The sequence below is a fragment of the Thermobia domestica genome, unplaced genomic scaffold (assembly GCF_964235325.1).
Source record: "Thermobia domestica unplaced genomic scaffold, izTheDome1.hap1.1 HAP1_SCAFFOLD_2273, whole genome shotgun sequence".
NCBI classification, from domain to species: Eukaryota; Metazoa; Arthropoda; class Insecta; order Zygentoma; family Lepismatidae; genus Thermobia; species Thermobia domestica.
The window spans coordinates 468-16,003 of record NW_027657973.1 but is presented as its reverse complement, the minus strand read 5'-3'; the positions used below and the strand labels follow the sequence as shown (position 1 = coordinate 16,003).

At 36.2% G+C, this 15,536-nt stretch overlaps 1 protein-coding gene across 1 annotated transcript; it reads right to left on the bottom strand.

The window, feature by feature from the left end:
- Positions 1 to 6: 6 nt before the first annotated feature.
- On the bottom strand, positions 7 to 14,696 carry LOC145678274 (osteopetrosis-associated transmembrane protein 1-like; the record flags this gene model as incomplete). Its single annotated transcript, XM_081748302.1, is given in 4 exon segments — positions 7 to 215; positions 7,084 to 7,249; positions 10,592 to 10,839; positions 14,582 to 14,696. Coding segments are annotated over 4 exon segments (582 nt in total), but the record flags the coding sequence as incomplete, so codon positions are not given.
- Positions 14,697 to 15,536: the final 840 nt, after the last annotated feature.

Genomic DNA, 15,536 nt, shown 5'->3' with positions numbered 1-15,536 from the left:
CATTTTTTAAAATTCAAAATATTACGTACTAATTGTCTCGAAATAGAAACAATCGCTTCCTTCCATTTGTTGAAGAAATCCTTTTTAGACTATGAGGTCACAGGGGATGAAAATTGAGATCTTTGTCCACACATATGTTTTTCTTCATTTCCTATCAGAACATTATCTGCTTAGAGCCGAGGAGGTAGAAGCTATCTGTTCCGTTAGACGCTTCTCTGTTAAGACCAGATTAAAAAAATTAAAAAGTTACAAAATAAATATTGAATAAAGAAGCAGAAATTAAAATATATTTAAAAAGTAAATACTCAATAAGGAAAGTTCTGTTTTTTCATTAAAAATATTTGTGTATCATTCATTATAGTTCTTGAAATATTCAACATGTATTAATAAAACAAGACTGACCAAAGAACTATGTATATATTAATAGAATTTGTGTGTCAAGATAACGTGTCTGATGATGGCGATAGTACACTGCCGAAACTGTTACACAAGTTTTATTAATACATATTTAGTGCTTCCGTCAGCCTTGCTTTATTAATACGTGTAAAAAATGTTTCAATACCTCGAAACATTTTTTTTTCGTCTTATCTAGTGACATACTACTACTCTACAATGTACGACAAACAATATCAGTTCTACCTCTGCCCATAATGTTTTCATGAGAGAGAGAACTTCTAGCATCAATTGTATAATGTTTCATCAAACTTTATACATACCTCGCTCTCATTCGTATTTTTTTAAAATTTTCTTTTCTTTTCTTTCTCTTTCGTTTCATTTTTAGTTATTTGGCTTTCTTTTCTCGTACATTGATAAGAAATTGATATAAATTATAAAGTCTATATACAAAAGGCCAATATTTGGAGAGCACTACACAATAAAAGTTAAATGTCGATTAGTTGAAGTTATTCCCAGTTGTCAGTACGAAGGCTAAACAAGATATAGACTTTATATAGTTTAACGTGGTATCCGAAATATATATATAAAAAGTGTGTAACAAGATAAAATCCTTGTAACATTCCTTACGTATTTATTTTTCGAACAAAATTCGAACCATAGAATGAGTGTAAAATACATGCTAATCCCACTTTAAAGATCCCAGTACATTGGCCATCATAAACGGGGACTAATGCAAAGATCATGCTGCTATTAGTTTGAATGTCGTCGAACAACACAATGAGTGTAGTTATGTATCTAAACCCATAGTATGTGAATCACAGTTATGCCTCAATGCCGGGAGGACAACAGTGAATATATATTTTGCAATTAAGTGACTTCGAGCGTGATCGTGTAGCGAGACTGTGAGACACCGGTTGGTTGTTCGGCTGAATTGCCACTTCTATGGGTTATGATCTGTCATTGGTCCACCAATGATGTATGCGATGGGTGGCGAAGAGTTTCCACAACAGACATGTCTATGTCATACGGTACTTACAAAATAATCTTTATCCTTTCCCTTATTTTCAGGTGCCAGACCAACCATCTTCCCTGACCTGTAGTATTTAATAAGACAAAGGACCACTAATAAAGAATGCCTATAAAAGCTAACTAAAGGCTTGATTAATAACAGTGGCCATCTTTTATTTTTTTTAAGAAAAATATTATTTATGTTAGGCGTATCATACTAAAATTATGTTGTAGAAAATCTTAATATGTAAAAATCAAAGATAAATATTAAATATCGGTAAAAGCTTAGTAGTATTACATGAAGGATGCTAAGAATAATAACTATGTTTATCTACGTATTGTTTTAAAATTATATATATATATATATATATATATATATATATATATATATATATATATATATATATATATATATATATATATATATATATAAAAGTTATATCCTACAAAACATTAAAATATAAAAGAAACTAAAATGGTATAAACACAATTACTTAGATGATTACTTCAGACTTTCGATCTCACATTGAATAGTTTTTAATTTCAATCTTTGTTTCTTTAGAAGTTCATCTACCTTTTTTCTAGTTCTTTTTAACTTAGCCATTTTCCTCCATTTAACAACTTGCTAATAACTTTCATTTTTCTCTTTTTTTCTAGCCCAATTATGTCTTGTTCTCGCATCTCTTACAGAAGCTATGAGGTCTGGATCTGAAGCATGCAGACTTTTTTATTCCACCTATGTGTGCCAAATAATCTACCAGCTGTCGTTGGGTTACTAAGGAAATCTCTTGCAAGTTTTTTTCTTTTTTTTTCTAATAACTTTTGTTAATAGAAAAAACAGATTCTACACTTGTATTTCCATGTAACACAGTCAATACTATTTTCACAATATTCCATAAGTATTTGAATTCATTTTTTTCCACCACGAATGGATGTGTAACACTTGTCAAGATTTCCCTTGCTTCCATCTGAATCAAAGTAAACTGTAAACACATGCTTAGTCTATTGGCAAAAAAAGATTTAAAAAAAAAAACTAGATTTGCTTTGACATAATCGAGATGAGATGACTGTTGGAGTATTTTCAAGCATTTTATCAGTCTTTTCTCTACTATTTCGGGTTTATGTACGATAACCTCAGGATCAAAGCATGAAATGGCACAAGTAAAAGTATCTACGAGAACACTTTTCAAATATATTTTCAGTAATCCTTATTAAATACTTTTAACACTTCAAGAAGAAATTAACTTTGTTTCTTTCCTTGACACTTCTTAGCTTTTCACTACACCTTTTTGCTCCGAATCCTATATCTACATTCTTTGCAACTTTGAAATTACTTTTCATTTTTAGACCTACGGTCATTAACCTACTTGCCGTTTGAATAGACTCAAGGACCTCATCTTTTACAAAACGCTTTAATAAACTTACAATGATGTAACCAATTGAACAATTCTTCATACAAGAGAAGAGTCATGGATTTTTGAACCTGAAACTTAGTTAAAAATCGTTCTCGCTCCAATGAGACAAATCTGAAAAATGTAAGTTTGACGGGCACGAGGGAATTTTTAACACCTGATTTCACTCTGTTCGCGGCGGAATTTTGGGAAGTTTAGTGTCAGGACATTCAATGAAATCTTTTACATTTTCAAAGCTCGCTCTACGCAATCAGTATTTTCAACCCATCTAGACTCATGAAATTCTTGGGAAATAGAATTTGCTTTGAGTTTGCACTGTTCCTACAAAATGAAACAAATATTCTTCTTCGACCACGAGATTCACTGAACAACAGAGACCTTGTAAAAACTTGATGTTCCAGGTAACCACTGAATGTCCTTCAAATCACAATCCTTTAGGAAAATTTCTTAAAATTTCAAGAGCAAATTATTTGCAATTGTCATTTGCATAAGAAATCAAGGACCTTGTCGTAACTCTGTCTTCAATTTTGTCCCAAAATACTACAAGTAGGTGCATTTGGCTTTTTCCAGCTATTCAGTTAAATGATTTGTCAAACGCAACAAGAAACTATTCATATTCTTCCAAGCATGCAAGTTGTTTGTGGATGAATCCGGCAATACCATAACAAATAATATAGCTACATCTAACAAGTTCCATCTGAGAATTCTTTGCTATTTTACTGTCTGAAAACATAGATTGAGAAAGAAATCCATCATCTCTATATGAATTGTGACTATCTTTGCAGTTAATGAGTCTAAAACCACATAATTTCAGCAGTTGTAGCTTTCTTCGATATTTTATACTTTATCAGGTTTACAGTGGTTTCACTACTACTTAGAACAGCACTGTGTTCATCATGAGACAAAGTACTTGGAACACCACGGTTTCGAAATACTGTACTAAATGGGTTTCTGTCTGGGTCCACGTTGTAAGAAGAGTACAATGCTGACTGACTGATCACTGAATACAACTGTGTAACACATGCACATCAGGAGGTATCTCATCCCTAAAATACGAACGTAATTCTCAATTTATAATTAATATTAAAATGAGTTCGAACATTAGTGCTTTTAGTAAACTGAACTGAAATAAACACAATTCAGATGTCCTTATACTGGCTTAGTTCCCAAAAATTATCCTACATTGAATCATGCGAGTACTATGTTATAATTTTCTCTCTTGTCCTCAGAAAACGAAGTTAAAGCTAATGAGGATAGCAAAGAGAAATCAGTGAAGACTAACTCGACGTTATGACCAAAGACAGAAGAGGCTGAAAGTTATACAACAACTGTATAAGATTGAAATATTACGAACTGTGATTGCAAGGTGCGTATTCATACTTATTTCATACGATTATAGTCTTATTGGACAAGATAATTATTCTTGAGAAATGTATCAAAAAGACACAGTTTACAAGGTTTTTTTCAACAGCTTGCTAACAAATTCAAAGTAGCGAAGAGCCAAGGTTCGTGTAGTTCTAAGAGAACAAAAGATGTCGAAGTTTCACTTCAAACCTATTCTTGCGAAATAAATCTACATCCTCTTTACTGTATTGTACTTATTTCGTATCCTTAGCAACGTTACTGTATTAAAAAAACCTCCTTTTGGGGACCCGTTTTCACTCAAACAGTGCTCTCTTAATAGAAATTTCACTATACAATCAATTTTATCACTACTTAAAGTCCTTCTGACCACATCTATTACATGATTTGATTGAATATAGAATTTCTATAAAGTTTTCAGAATTATTGTCTCATTACTCTCCTCTTCTACTGTCAACAACAGAGCTTCAAATTTATAGGTTAAAGAACATGTTTTCAAGAACAAAAGTTCAAGTTCAGAAAAATAATTAGAAAGGGAAAGGTATGCATGAGAATTAAGGGCTCGTCAAAAACAGAAATAATCATACAAAAACCTTCTCTCCTAGCGAGCTACCGCGCACTAGAGGTTTTTACGTTTTCTTTTTCTTCTTAAGTGTTTAAAAGGCATTGGTGACTAAGATTAATTATGAGAGGCATTGTTTCTTTATCCTAACTTACTAAATAGCCAAGGTCATAACAGTCCCTTGCAGACTTCAACGCAATCTGTTAGCGACTAGTGGAACTACGTGGTCAGTGTGTTGTGCCGCTTTGTCTCTAACAGGCGTAAGGGGGGCGCGGTGGCTCAGTGGTAGAGCGTTCACCTCTGGTGCTTGGGGTCCCGGGTTCGATCCCAGCCCCCGCCAAGTGAACTTTGTGGTGGACAAACACCGTGCTCGTGGGTTTTCTCGGGGTTCTCCCGTTTCCTCCCACTTTCTTCATTCCACCATTTTCACTCATCTATCATCATCACCGTCTCCTTTAGCCTAACCGGCATAACCGTGGGACGTAAAACTCAAAGATTTCATTTCTAACAGGCGTAGTAGAAGCTTTCTGGACCGAGTGGCCGTCATGTCGTTTATTCATGTGACTTCCCAGTTTAACTCACGACGGTGGGTGGACGCCGGAAATTGGGATACCCCGCCGGGAATCGAACTCTAGAACACGCAGACATGAGTTCAACGTTCTAACCATTAGACTACGAAGCCCTCCTGATTCTTTATCCAGTAAGTCCATATCCGAAGCTAATTTTATACTTTTAATTTTAATGAATTAACTCATTAACCTTTCCTACTTTATATATATATATATATATATATATATATATATATATATATATATATATATATATATATATATATATATATATATATATATATATATATATATATATATATATATTTATACAGATGGTAATCAGAAAAATGGAAACACCTGTAGTCGGCCACGTTGGCAACACGTCAGATGTATGGGTTGGCAGTGGTGTCGTGGCGCCCGCAGGTGGTGTGTTAGGTCGGTCTCCATACTACGTCAGGCGCAGTGGAACAGCAGTGTCCAGTGGCTGCAGCAGACGGAGGTAGTGTAAAATGGGAGACCTCTCAGATTTTCAAAGAGGGCAAATTGTTGGTGCGCGGTTATGTGGAGTGAGTGTGACGGCAGTGGCGACTGTGTTAGGTGTATCGCGTGGGACAGTGTCGAAGGTGATGACGGCCTACACAACACACGGGAAAACCACATCGGGGAAGCGGAACAGTGGGCGGAAGAAAATCATGAGTGACAGGTCACGCCGGGTATTAAAGCGCATTGTCACGCAGAACCGTCGTGCCACTGCGAAGCAAGTGACGGAGAAACTCAATCAGCACCTCCCCCACCCTGTTTCAACAATCACAGTCCGCCGCGAATTACATGACATGAACTTATGGGGTCGTGTTGCACGGGCCAAACCGCTCATCAGGGACCATAACGGTTCGCACGCCGCAAATGGTGCCGCGACCATGCAACTTGGACCGTTAAGGACTGGAAACGTGTGATATGGTCGGATGAGTCATCTTTCACCCTATTCCCAACAACGGGCCGTGTTTATGTGTGGAGAACGCCCAAAGAAGCTCATGATCTGCAGTGTCTTCGCCCAACTGTGAAACATGGCGGCGGCTCGGTGATGCTATGGGACGCCATATCATGGTTTTCATTGGGTCCTGTGCTCACACTTAGCGGACGAATCACTGCCAACGATTATGTCGCAATTTTAGGAGACCACTTGCATCCTATGGTCCGGATGTTGTTCCCGGACAATGACGCCATCTTCCAGGATGATAATGCACCCATTCACACAGCTGGCGTTGTTGCAGCGTGGTTTGAGGAACATCGGGATGAAGTTCAACACCTCCCTTGGCCCGCCCAATCCCCAGATCTCAACATAATTGAACATCTGTGGTCCGTTTTGGAAACATGACTCCGGTGACGATTTCCACCTCCATTCTCTCTCACAGAACTGGCCGATGCCCTGCACGAGGAATGGTGTAAAATTCCACTTGCTACCATTCACGACCTCTATGCCTCCATCCCACGTCGCATCAAGGCTGTTCTGAAGGCGAAAGGTGGCCCGACACCATATTAATCTGGTAAGTTGCAATTTCGTTCAGGTGTTTCCATTTTTCTGATCACCATTTGTATATATATATGCCTTTAACCTTCAATTTTTGCTTTTAAAGACACAGGTCAATAACTTTTGTTATTTACAATAAAGGGTGAGGGCAGTAAAATGGTAAATCTTTAACTTTACATAAACTCACTCTTTTAGAAAACCATGTTGAAAGGAGATGGCTTTCATCAACATGAATTATGAGAGTGCGAAAGCAAATGAACTTACGCTGCAGTAGCCTCGCTTCAACTCTCGACGAATATCTTTTAGTAAATGTGTAAAATATGATTGGCAATACAGTCACTATAGCGGCTGTTACGTACAACAAAAGCTGTTGCCCAGTTGCTCGGAGACAATGTAATGTCTGGCTCCACTCGGTGCGAGTTGAATTCATCTGAAAAGAAAGAATAGATAATTACCAAATATATCAGGCGTGTTAAAAATCTTGTTTTATGAGCAAAACTTTAATATTAAATCAGTATTGACTTTAGTCGACTTAATCTAATATCAATTTCAGGAATTAAGTCCAATGGCTTTGCCGTATTAAGTAAGAATTAAAAAATAAAAAATAAAAAAGTGCTATCGGCGCCAATCAGTATCAGTTGTAAGGTGAACACGAAGAGAATCTCATCGGTATTACAGAGATTAATACATTTTCTCCGTATTCTTACACAATATGATTGTTTTATGTCATTAAAAAACATTCTACAAGAAGAGAGATATTGTGACACGGATATGAACAAGTCAAAAATAGTATTTCTTCTGTATATATTTTTAAAGACGAAGAAGATCAGCCTTAGCTACGAGTAACGGATAAAAGTATAAAACGGACCCTCGTTGTATTGCTATCAAAATACTGGTACTGCAACATAGTAATGTGAGTGTTTTTCTAAAAAAAAATTTTCATTCGATAATCTCATATTTTCGCTGGTTAACTCATTTATAGTGCATAACAATATTCTTTGCACAAACATATATAACAACTAGATTAATCTCTTCTTCGTTTATAGAACATATATATTTTTATTAAGACATTATTTGTTCTTGAAATCATACAAACATGGAAAATACTTCCACACTTAGATTAATATTGCCCACTACCTCTTTGTTTCATGTAATACGCCATCTAAATAACTTTCTTTATAATCTTTATACGTGTTAATGTCTTCGGTTGTTTCTTTCAGTTCTTCAGTTCTTTACTGGTACACGATTAGTTGTGTTGCGAAAAACAGAAATATAGTTGATTCTATATATTAAAAAAAGTCAAACTTTTATGCGACACTGCACATAAAAGTTACAATTAACATAAATATAGACCATAACACTTTTTGATCCACAAATTATTGTGATGTAACAGGCTTTAATTATTTATATTTATTATTTTAGTTACAAATTTGTCTCCTGCATATTGATTGACTGGTTGGTTGGTTTTAATGATAACGTTAGCAGGTAGGTTATTTATTCCCATCATGGTAAAAACCAATTGTCGGAAACTGCTGGACGCTAAAAATTCAACACAAAAGTTCTAAAAAGTGTAAATTAAAAAATTAAAACAAAAAACTTCAAAAATTAAAATAAAGGTAGCAAAAAGGCTTTAAAAATGAAAAACTTAATACAAAAATATGCAACAAGATAATAATTCAAAAATTGCAATAATAATCGCCTGCATGTTTAAGTTCCTTTGATATTACTTTCTTTATGAAAACAGTTTTTACTCGTAAATTTTCCACATTTGACCTCTATATTGGCCGATTATACCAATTCATTATAATGTCTAGTATCACCAACCAAGTTTCTAGGATAGATCATCAGACAGTATTTCGAGGTGCAACAACTCACGATAAGTTTGTGAGCAACAAACAATTGACTGTGTAATTTCATTAAATTCAGTTGGATTGAACGGAAAAACTTGAAAGTGCCTCTAAGTTTTAAAATGACTAAACATCAGTAATGAGATTGATTTTATATATAAAAAGAAGTCACGCAGTAATGTACTACATCCCATTTTTAACAACTCGCATAGAAATTTTTGCGGTTTATATACAACCGATTTGGAACGCTGCTGTCACTTGGTAACTGCATCAGGAACCGTCCACGTTATAAACGTGATGTCTCAAGTTACAGGTGCTGGAGTGTCCTGTTGCCACTAGTGAAATAACGCCACAAGTGAACAGTTATTGGGAAGGGTATACCATGGCTTGTTCCTACTACACACTTTCGTTTTCTTTCATAAAAAAGAATAACGGCATAGTGTTGAGAAAATGTTTTAACCATAGGATTAGCACAAATGGGATATATGGAGAAAATTTGTCATCAAAGTTACTAGTGGGCATTTGAAGTTACTAGTGAAAATGTTGCTTGAGGAGTTTCATACAATTTGTCAACCAGCAAGCCAGGAGAATTCATCAACCAACGTGACATGGCTAAGAAATTAAATCTGGCGCTTTCCATTGTCAGCCGCAACATACGCAAATTTACAACCTCTTCCCGCGCCACACTGATAAATATGGCAAATTGTACGAAAGACACTTGGCGACGTATGAACGATGGTTGACACATTGGGTGATGCCTACATTTATCTCACGTACAATCGTAACATTCGAGTAATTACTGTGACACCAATGGCAAGGGACGTACCGAGTTTTACCGACACTGCAGAGAACAGTGATTGTCGCCGGATATGGTTACGAGGGGAAGTTGGAGGTGCATAAAGTGGACGAAAACGTGAAGGCGAGTGCTCTCTATTTCTAGGAATACATCAGATTTCAATCTATCCGGAAGATATCTCTCGTTTGTACCGGGCTAACAATAAATATCACCATACGCAGCAGGAAACGGAAATCAGTGTTATTGCCTTTCACGATATTCATGTTAAAAACCGTAACTCCAACCTAACGAATTTCAACAATTTGGACTCCTAAAACCATGTATACATCATCACATCACCCCAACTGAAAATAGAGAACCTGCAGAGAAAATGGAACAGGATTCCTATGCTTGGGCTTCAACATAATTTGTTGCAGTGGAAATTGTGATGTTGGACGATAGTTGATAATCTGATGATCCAACAGAACACAACTGGTGGTGGTGGCACGGCTTTTCACAGGATTACTACACTCCCAAAATCGGTCGGATATAACCAAACAGCCTTATGTATTTAAATATTCACACATTAAAGTTAATGAAGACTCGTCTAAGCGTTTATACACTATTCATTTATAATGTAATTTGTATATACTGACCAGTTACATTATGGCTACCCTTGAATGTTGCAAATGAACTCCTCCGGCTGACATCAGGGTGACAAGGCACGATACGTATGTTATCCAAACTGTGACCTGGACCACAGATAGGTAGTCAGCATGTTATATGTGCGTAAAATTGGGAAGAGACGGAGATCTCTGGGACTTCGACAAAGATAATTGTGATGGCCAAACAGCTTCGAACGAACATCTCGGAAACAGTGTGACTTGTAGGGTGTTCGAGAGCTTTCGTCGTAAGTCGGCGATGATAACGTAGAAACAAGAAGTTAATTATGAAGACAATTCATACTACTTGGCAGGAAGGATCGAAACAAAAATCTACTCTACAAATTTAAAAAAGCCATAGAGAACAGAGAAAGAGAGAACAGACAATCCACGTACGATTTCCTTTAAAAGAATCTGTATAAAGAAAAAATAATAATATAGAATATAGTTATGTACTAGTAATAGCTATAACAACAATGAAAACTCACACAGTCCACAATATCCATGCAGAGGTTTCCGTCTCCTTCACTATCTTTTAAATAGTTGTAAAATTCATTCAATTTTTTATACATTTCGTTACACTCTATACAAGCCTCACTGTAATTGTGAAGGTGCTGGTCTGTTTTGTTTTTATCTTCAATACAATCGGCTGTATCTTGATATAGCTGAAAGAATTTCTTTGTTGAATTTCTTAGCTCAGGAGTGAGTTTGCCTGTTTTACTTTTAACAAAGCAACCTGAAAGTAAACATAATTAAAAAAAAAAAAAATGTTAACTGACAGTCTATAATCAATCATTCACATGGAAATTTTGAAGCATCATAATATGTACTATGAAGGTATTAGATGAATCCTATGGACCAATTTTGTTTGCAAAAATTTACATAGATTTATTATCATTTTCTTCGGCTGTTCTTCTGAGGAAAGTTTTCTGCCCCTTGATTTGCTGCCAAGATTATTATAGTTACTTATGCGTATATTATGATCAATAATAGTATCTGCTTCAAAATACACTTATTTTCTGTAAGTTAGCCAATTTTCAATGGAGCCGATGGTGACCAACATAGGCAGATTTCCTGTAATACATTCGTTTCTTAGCATTTATGAGCAATAAAACAAAATTCAAAATTGATAGCGTTTTGCATTGAGTGTAATATCTAATCAACATTTTCTATTAGTCTGTATGTTATAAATATACACCCTGTTTCAAAAAGAACATACGTATTTCAAATGCATATATTTATTAAACTTTAACACATACCAATATGAAATTTTACACACATATTTACGAATCTCTCAAGTCTAAATTATAGATGTTCAATATGTCCTCCATCAGCGACACGAACAATATCACATCGATACTCAAATTCCTCCCATACTCTGGCAAGCATGTCCTGTGTCACTTATGTTATGGCAGTACGGATCCGGTTCTTCAAACTCTTCCAGGTTCTATGGGAGTGGTGGTACATAAACGTTGTCTTTAACGAAACCCCACAGGAAGAAGTCACAGGGTGTCAAATCCAATGACCGTGGAGGCCAGCTGAGACATGCTAAGTACCCAGCTCCTTGACGACCAATCCAACGGTTCGGTAGAGTTCCATTCAGACATTCACGCACTTGGCGACTCCAGTGAGGGGATGCCCCGTCTTGTTGAAAAATGAAGTTGTCTTCGTGCAGCCTTGGAAACAACCAGTTTTGTAACATAGCGAGATACTGATGACTGTTAACCATGCTTCCATTAAAGAAGAATGGGCCGTAAACAGATGATCGGGATATCGCACAAAACACATTGACTTTGGGCGAATCTCGTACATGTTCAATGACTGCATGTGGGTTCTGTAGGCCCCAAATTCTAACATTTTGTTTGTTTACCTGACCACTAACACGGAAAGTCCCTTCATCACTGAACACGATGCGTTGTGCAAAAGTGTTATCATTGTTAATAGCATCCAGAATCTCGTTACAAAATGCCACACGCTTGCGTTTGTCATCAGGACGCAGAGCTTGTAACAGCTGTAACTTGTACAGCTTCATGACCAACCGACGTCTCAAAACACGCCAAATTGTTGTTGTCGGCACTTGTAACTCCCGACTGGCACGAGGAGTTGATTTTGAAGGACTACGTTGGAAAGCAATTCGTGCAACATTTTCTTCAGGAACACGAGGGCGGCCAGGACTCTTTCCTTTACATACACATCCTGTATCTACAAACTGTCGATACCATCTGCGAATGTTCCATCCATTCGGAGAATCAATTTGGTACCTCAACCTGAAACGTCTTTGCACTGTAATCACGGAATTGCACTTCGCAAACTCGAGAACACAAAATGGTTTCTGCTGCGGAGTAGCCATTTTAAAAATATGACGGTTACCAAGCAAAACAGAAGACAACTGACATCTAGCGCCTATTAATATAAACTACACTATGTATTCGTTTCTCCAATAGCCGAGCCGAGGCGCAGCGATCGATAGTTTGGACAAAATAATTTTTCGTAATACGTATATTCTTTTTGAAACAGGGTGTATAATAAACATTACTTCTGAAATATAAAACATTGTATGTAATATGTAATTACAGAGTTTGTCCAGTAAGTATCGGGACTGAACTCATATCAAGAAATGTATTAAAGGTATATGCACAGTGAATTAATACGTTTCAAAATATAACCCATTGCATCAATACACCGCTGCCAGCGCTTTTCCCAGTTTTCACACGCATCCTGGAAGTTGGCAGGCAGGCCTTTCAGATACCTCATGAAGTTGCCTTAACTTGAACCATCGTTGCCTTTCCAAAACGATGTCCTTTCAGTTTATTTTATTTTATTTTATTTATTTTTATGCACGGGAACAAAAAGAAGTCGGTAGGAGCCAGATTTGGATTGCAGGGTGGTCGAGGCAGAGCTTCGATGTTGTGTTTGGCCAGTGTCTCTCTCACAATTTGTGGTGTGTGACTGGGCATATTCTCGTAATGAGCATCCAGATATTGGCGATTTCTCTTCGTACGTGGCGGACCCTACTCCTCAAATAATCGACCACGTCGCGTAAAATTTAGAGTTCACTGTCTGCCACGCATGCACAAACTCCTTGTAGACCACATGTTTCGCGTCCTTGTGGCCTCTTCCCTGCAATCTTTGATTTTTTGTTCCACTCAAAAAAACACGCGTTCTCGAGATGGCTTTATCTTGGTCAACCTTACGGATCATACAAAATGTCTTCATAGCGGATTTGTTTAATTTAACGCAAAATTTGACAGCATAACGCTATTCGATGGTTCTTTTGAACTCTCACTCTTGAGGCAAGCGCTAAACACACTTTCACTTTGTGTGAGATCTATACATTCCAACGGTTAGTAGACGAGTGGTGACACGATTCTCCTAGCTTATGTCAAATGTCCCGGCACCCTCCTATCAATCGAGACCGCCCTCCAATCATTCCTGGAGAAAACCCCGATACTTATTGAACAAACCCTGTATATTTGTCATTCGCACATTATGATTTAATGTAATTTCAAAGTACTAATTGACTACCACCAAATGCGGTCCATAATTGTGGATTAGAAACAGTTACAATTACCTTGCTAATGGGTAATGACTAGCAAAGATTTGGGGCATTATCCTTCTTTCTTTTCTTTAATTTTGCAACATGACTTGATTCGACATTTATACAGATTTCTTGCAAGTTCCCCAGAAGGTGAAGGCTTGCAACCATGACAAAAACAAAAGCTATCCATTCATAGCTTAATAAATCCTTCTACACTATACTATCAAATTTCTTATAATGCAGAAAAAAATATGAATAGAAAGGCATTTCTTCATACACTCGCCAATAACAGACATGAAGACAATGCAAGATATCACTGCCTCCTATATTTTTCTTCTTTCTTGGGTTTATAAATCTCTCAAAACTAACAGTGAAAAATGTTCTACAAATATTTTAAAGAAAAATAGATGATCATGTATGCTGTCGGGTGTTCAGGTGCTTAACATACAAAGGTATATTAAACATTTAAAAGCATACGAATAACGTTGCTTCAATGCGGCCGAGTTCTAGGATAGGCTGTGGCCAACTTTCAGAGTAGTAAGTAATGCATGTATTACGGGAAAATGCAAGTTCATAAAACTAGGGCATTTAGGCAGTTTTTAAAATAATCTGTATAACCATATCTTCTTAATTAATGTGATTATATAAATAATTCTGCTAGAAAGCGAAATAAATATAAGGTTACGAGATGAATGTAATTATAATAAGGTTACGAGATTTACAAGCAAGGAATAACGATCATCAAAACTAACCACCATGGCTGATAAACTAAAGGCTTGTACAAATTATATCCTTTCTTTCTCTCTCCTTTCCTGAGAAGTGCATTGGATACCGAAAAAATTAGTCTTGTTTATTTATTTATTATTTCGCTTTTGTTTTACTTCTGTTAAATCACGCCAGTGCTTTTATTGTTTCAAACTAGTTAAATATCTGTACTTACTATCACATCTTCCTTTATCCCATAAATCTGTAGTATACTGAAACACTCCGTTCACTATTTCAAGACGATCTCTGTTTGTTAGCTCATCCTTACAGGGAAATGTATCATTGGTCGGCTGAAAGATAAATAAGAAAATAAGTAATCCTTGTTGTTACAATAATTTTTAGTGATACACAAATGTAACATAATCGATTGCAATTATTGGAATAACCTACTCCTACGATGATACAAATAAAATACAAATAAACATGGGTCCTTGTAAGCATAATATATCCTATTCATATAAATGATCCGATGTATTCAAATATATATCTTCCTTCGTATTATTAAGAATACTCGCTTTCGGTGTACATATCTGTACGTTCAAACTATGCCGATTCGAATAGAAATCTAAGCAGAAGTTTCGATTTCACTTTAATGGTAACGACCCCTTTGTTAAGCTAAATATGACGGATGATAAATGAAAATGAATAACGATGAAAAAAAATGGTGGAATGGAGATAGTGAGACGAAACAGCGGAACCCGAAAATACCCACGCACATAATCTTGTCCTGCTCTTTGGATTGGAACCACGGAGCCTTAGGACATAACCTTCAATGATCAGACACGAATACTTTTACGTCCGTTAATTTGACTCCAAAACTTTCTCAATACAACATATTTCAATCAAGTAGCGATTATATAGTCCTGTTTGATATATGGGTTGTTACAATCCACTGTTTATTCCGATATCTTTTTAAAACTGAAAACCATACAACGGTATTGCCCTTCTTACGGAGAAGTCAGCAATTAACACGATTTGCATCATAAAATACAAGTATGAAACAGCAACTTCTACCCTTGTTGAAGCCAATACCACTACCTTTGATATCCATACAATAAATAATGCATTTAGTATTTACCGTTATTTTGATTCAGCGTCATAATCTTTCAAAAATATTCTAGACATTATAA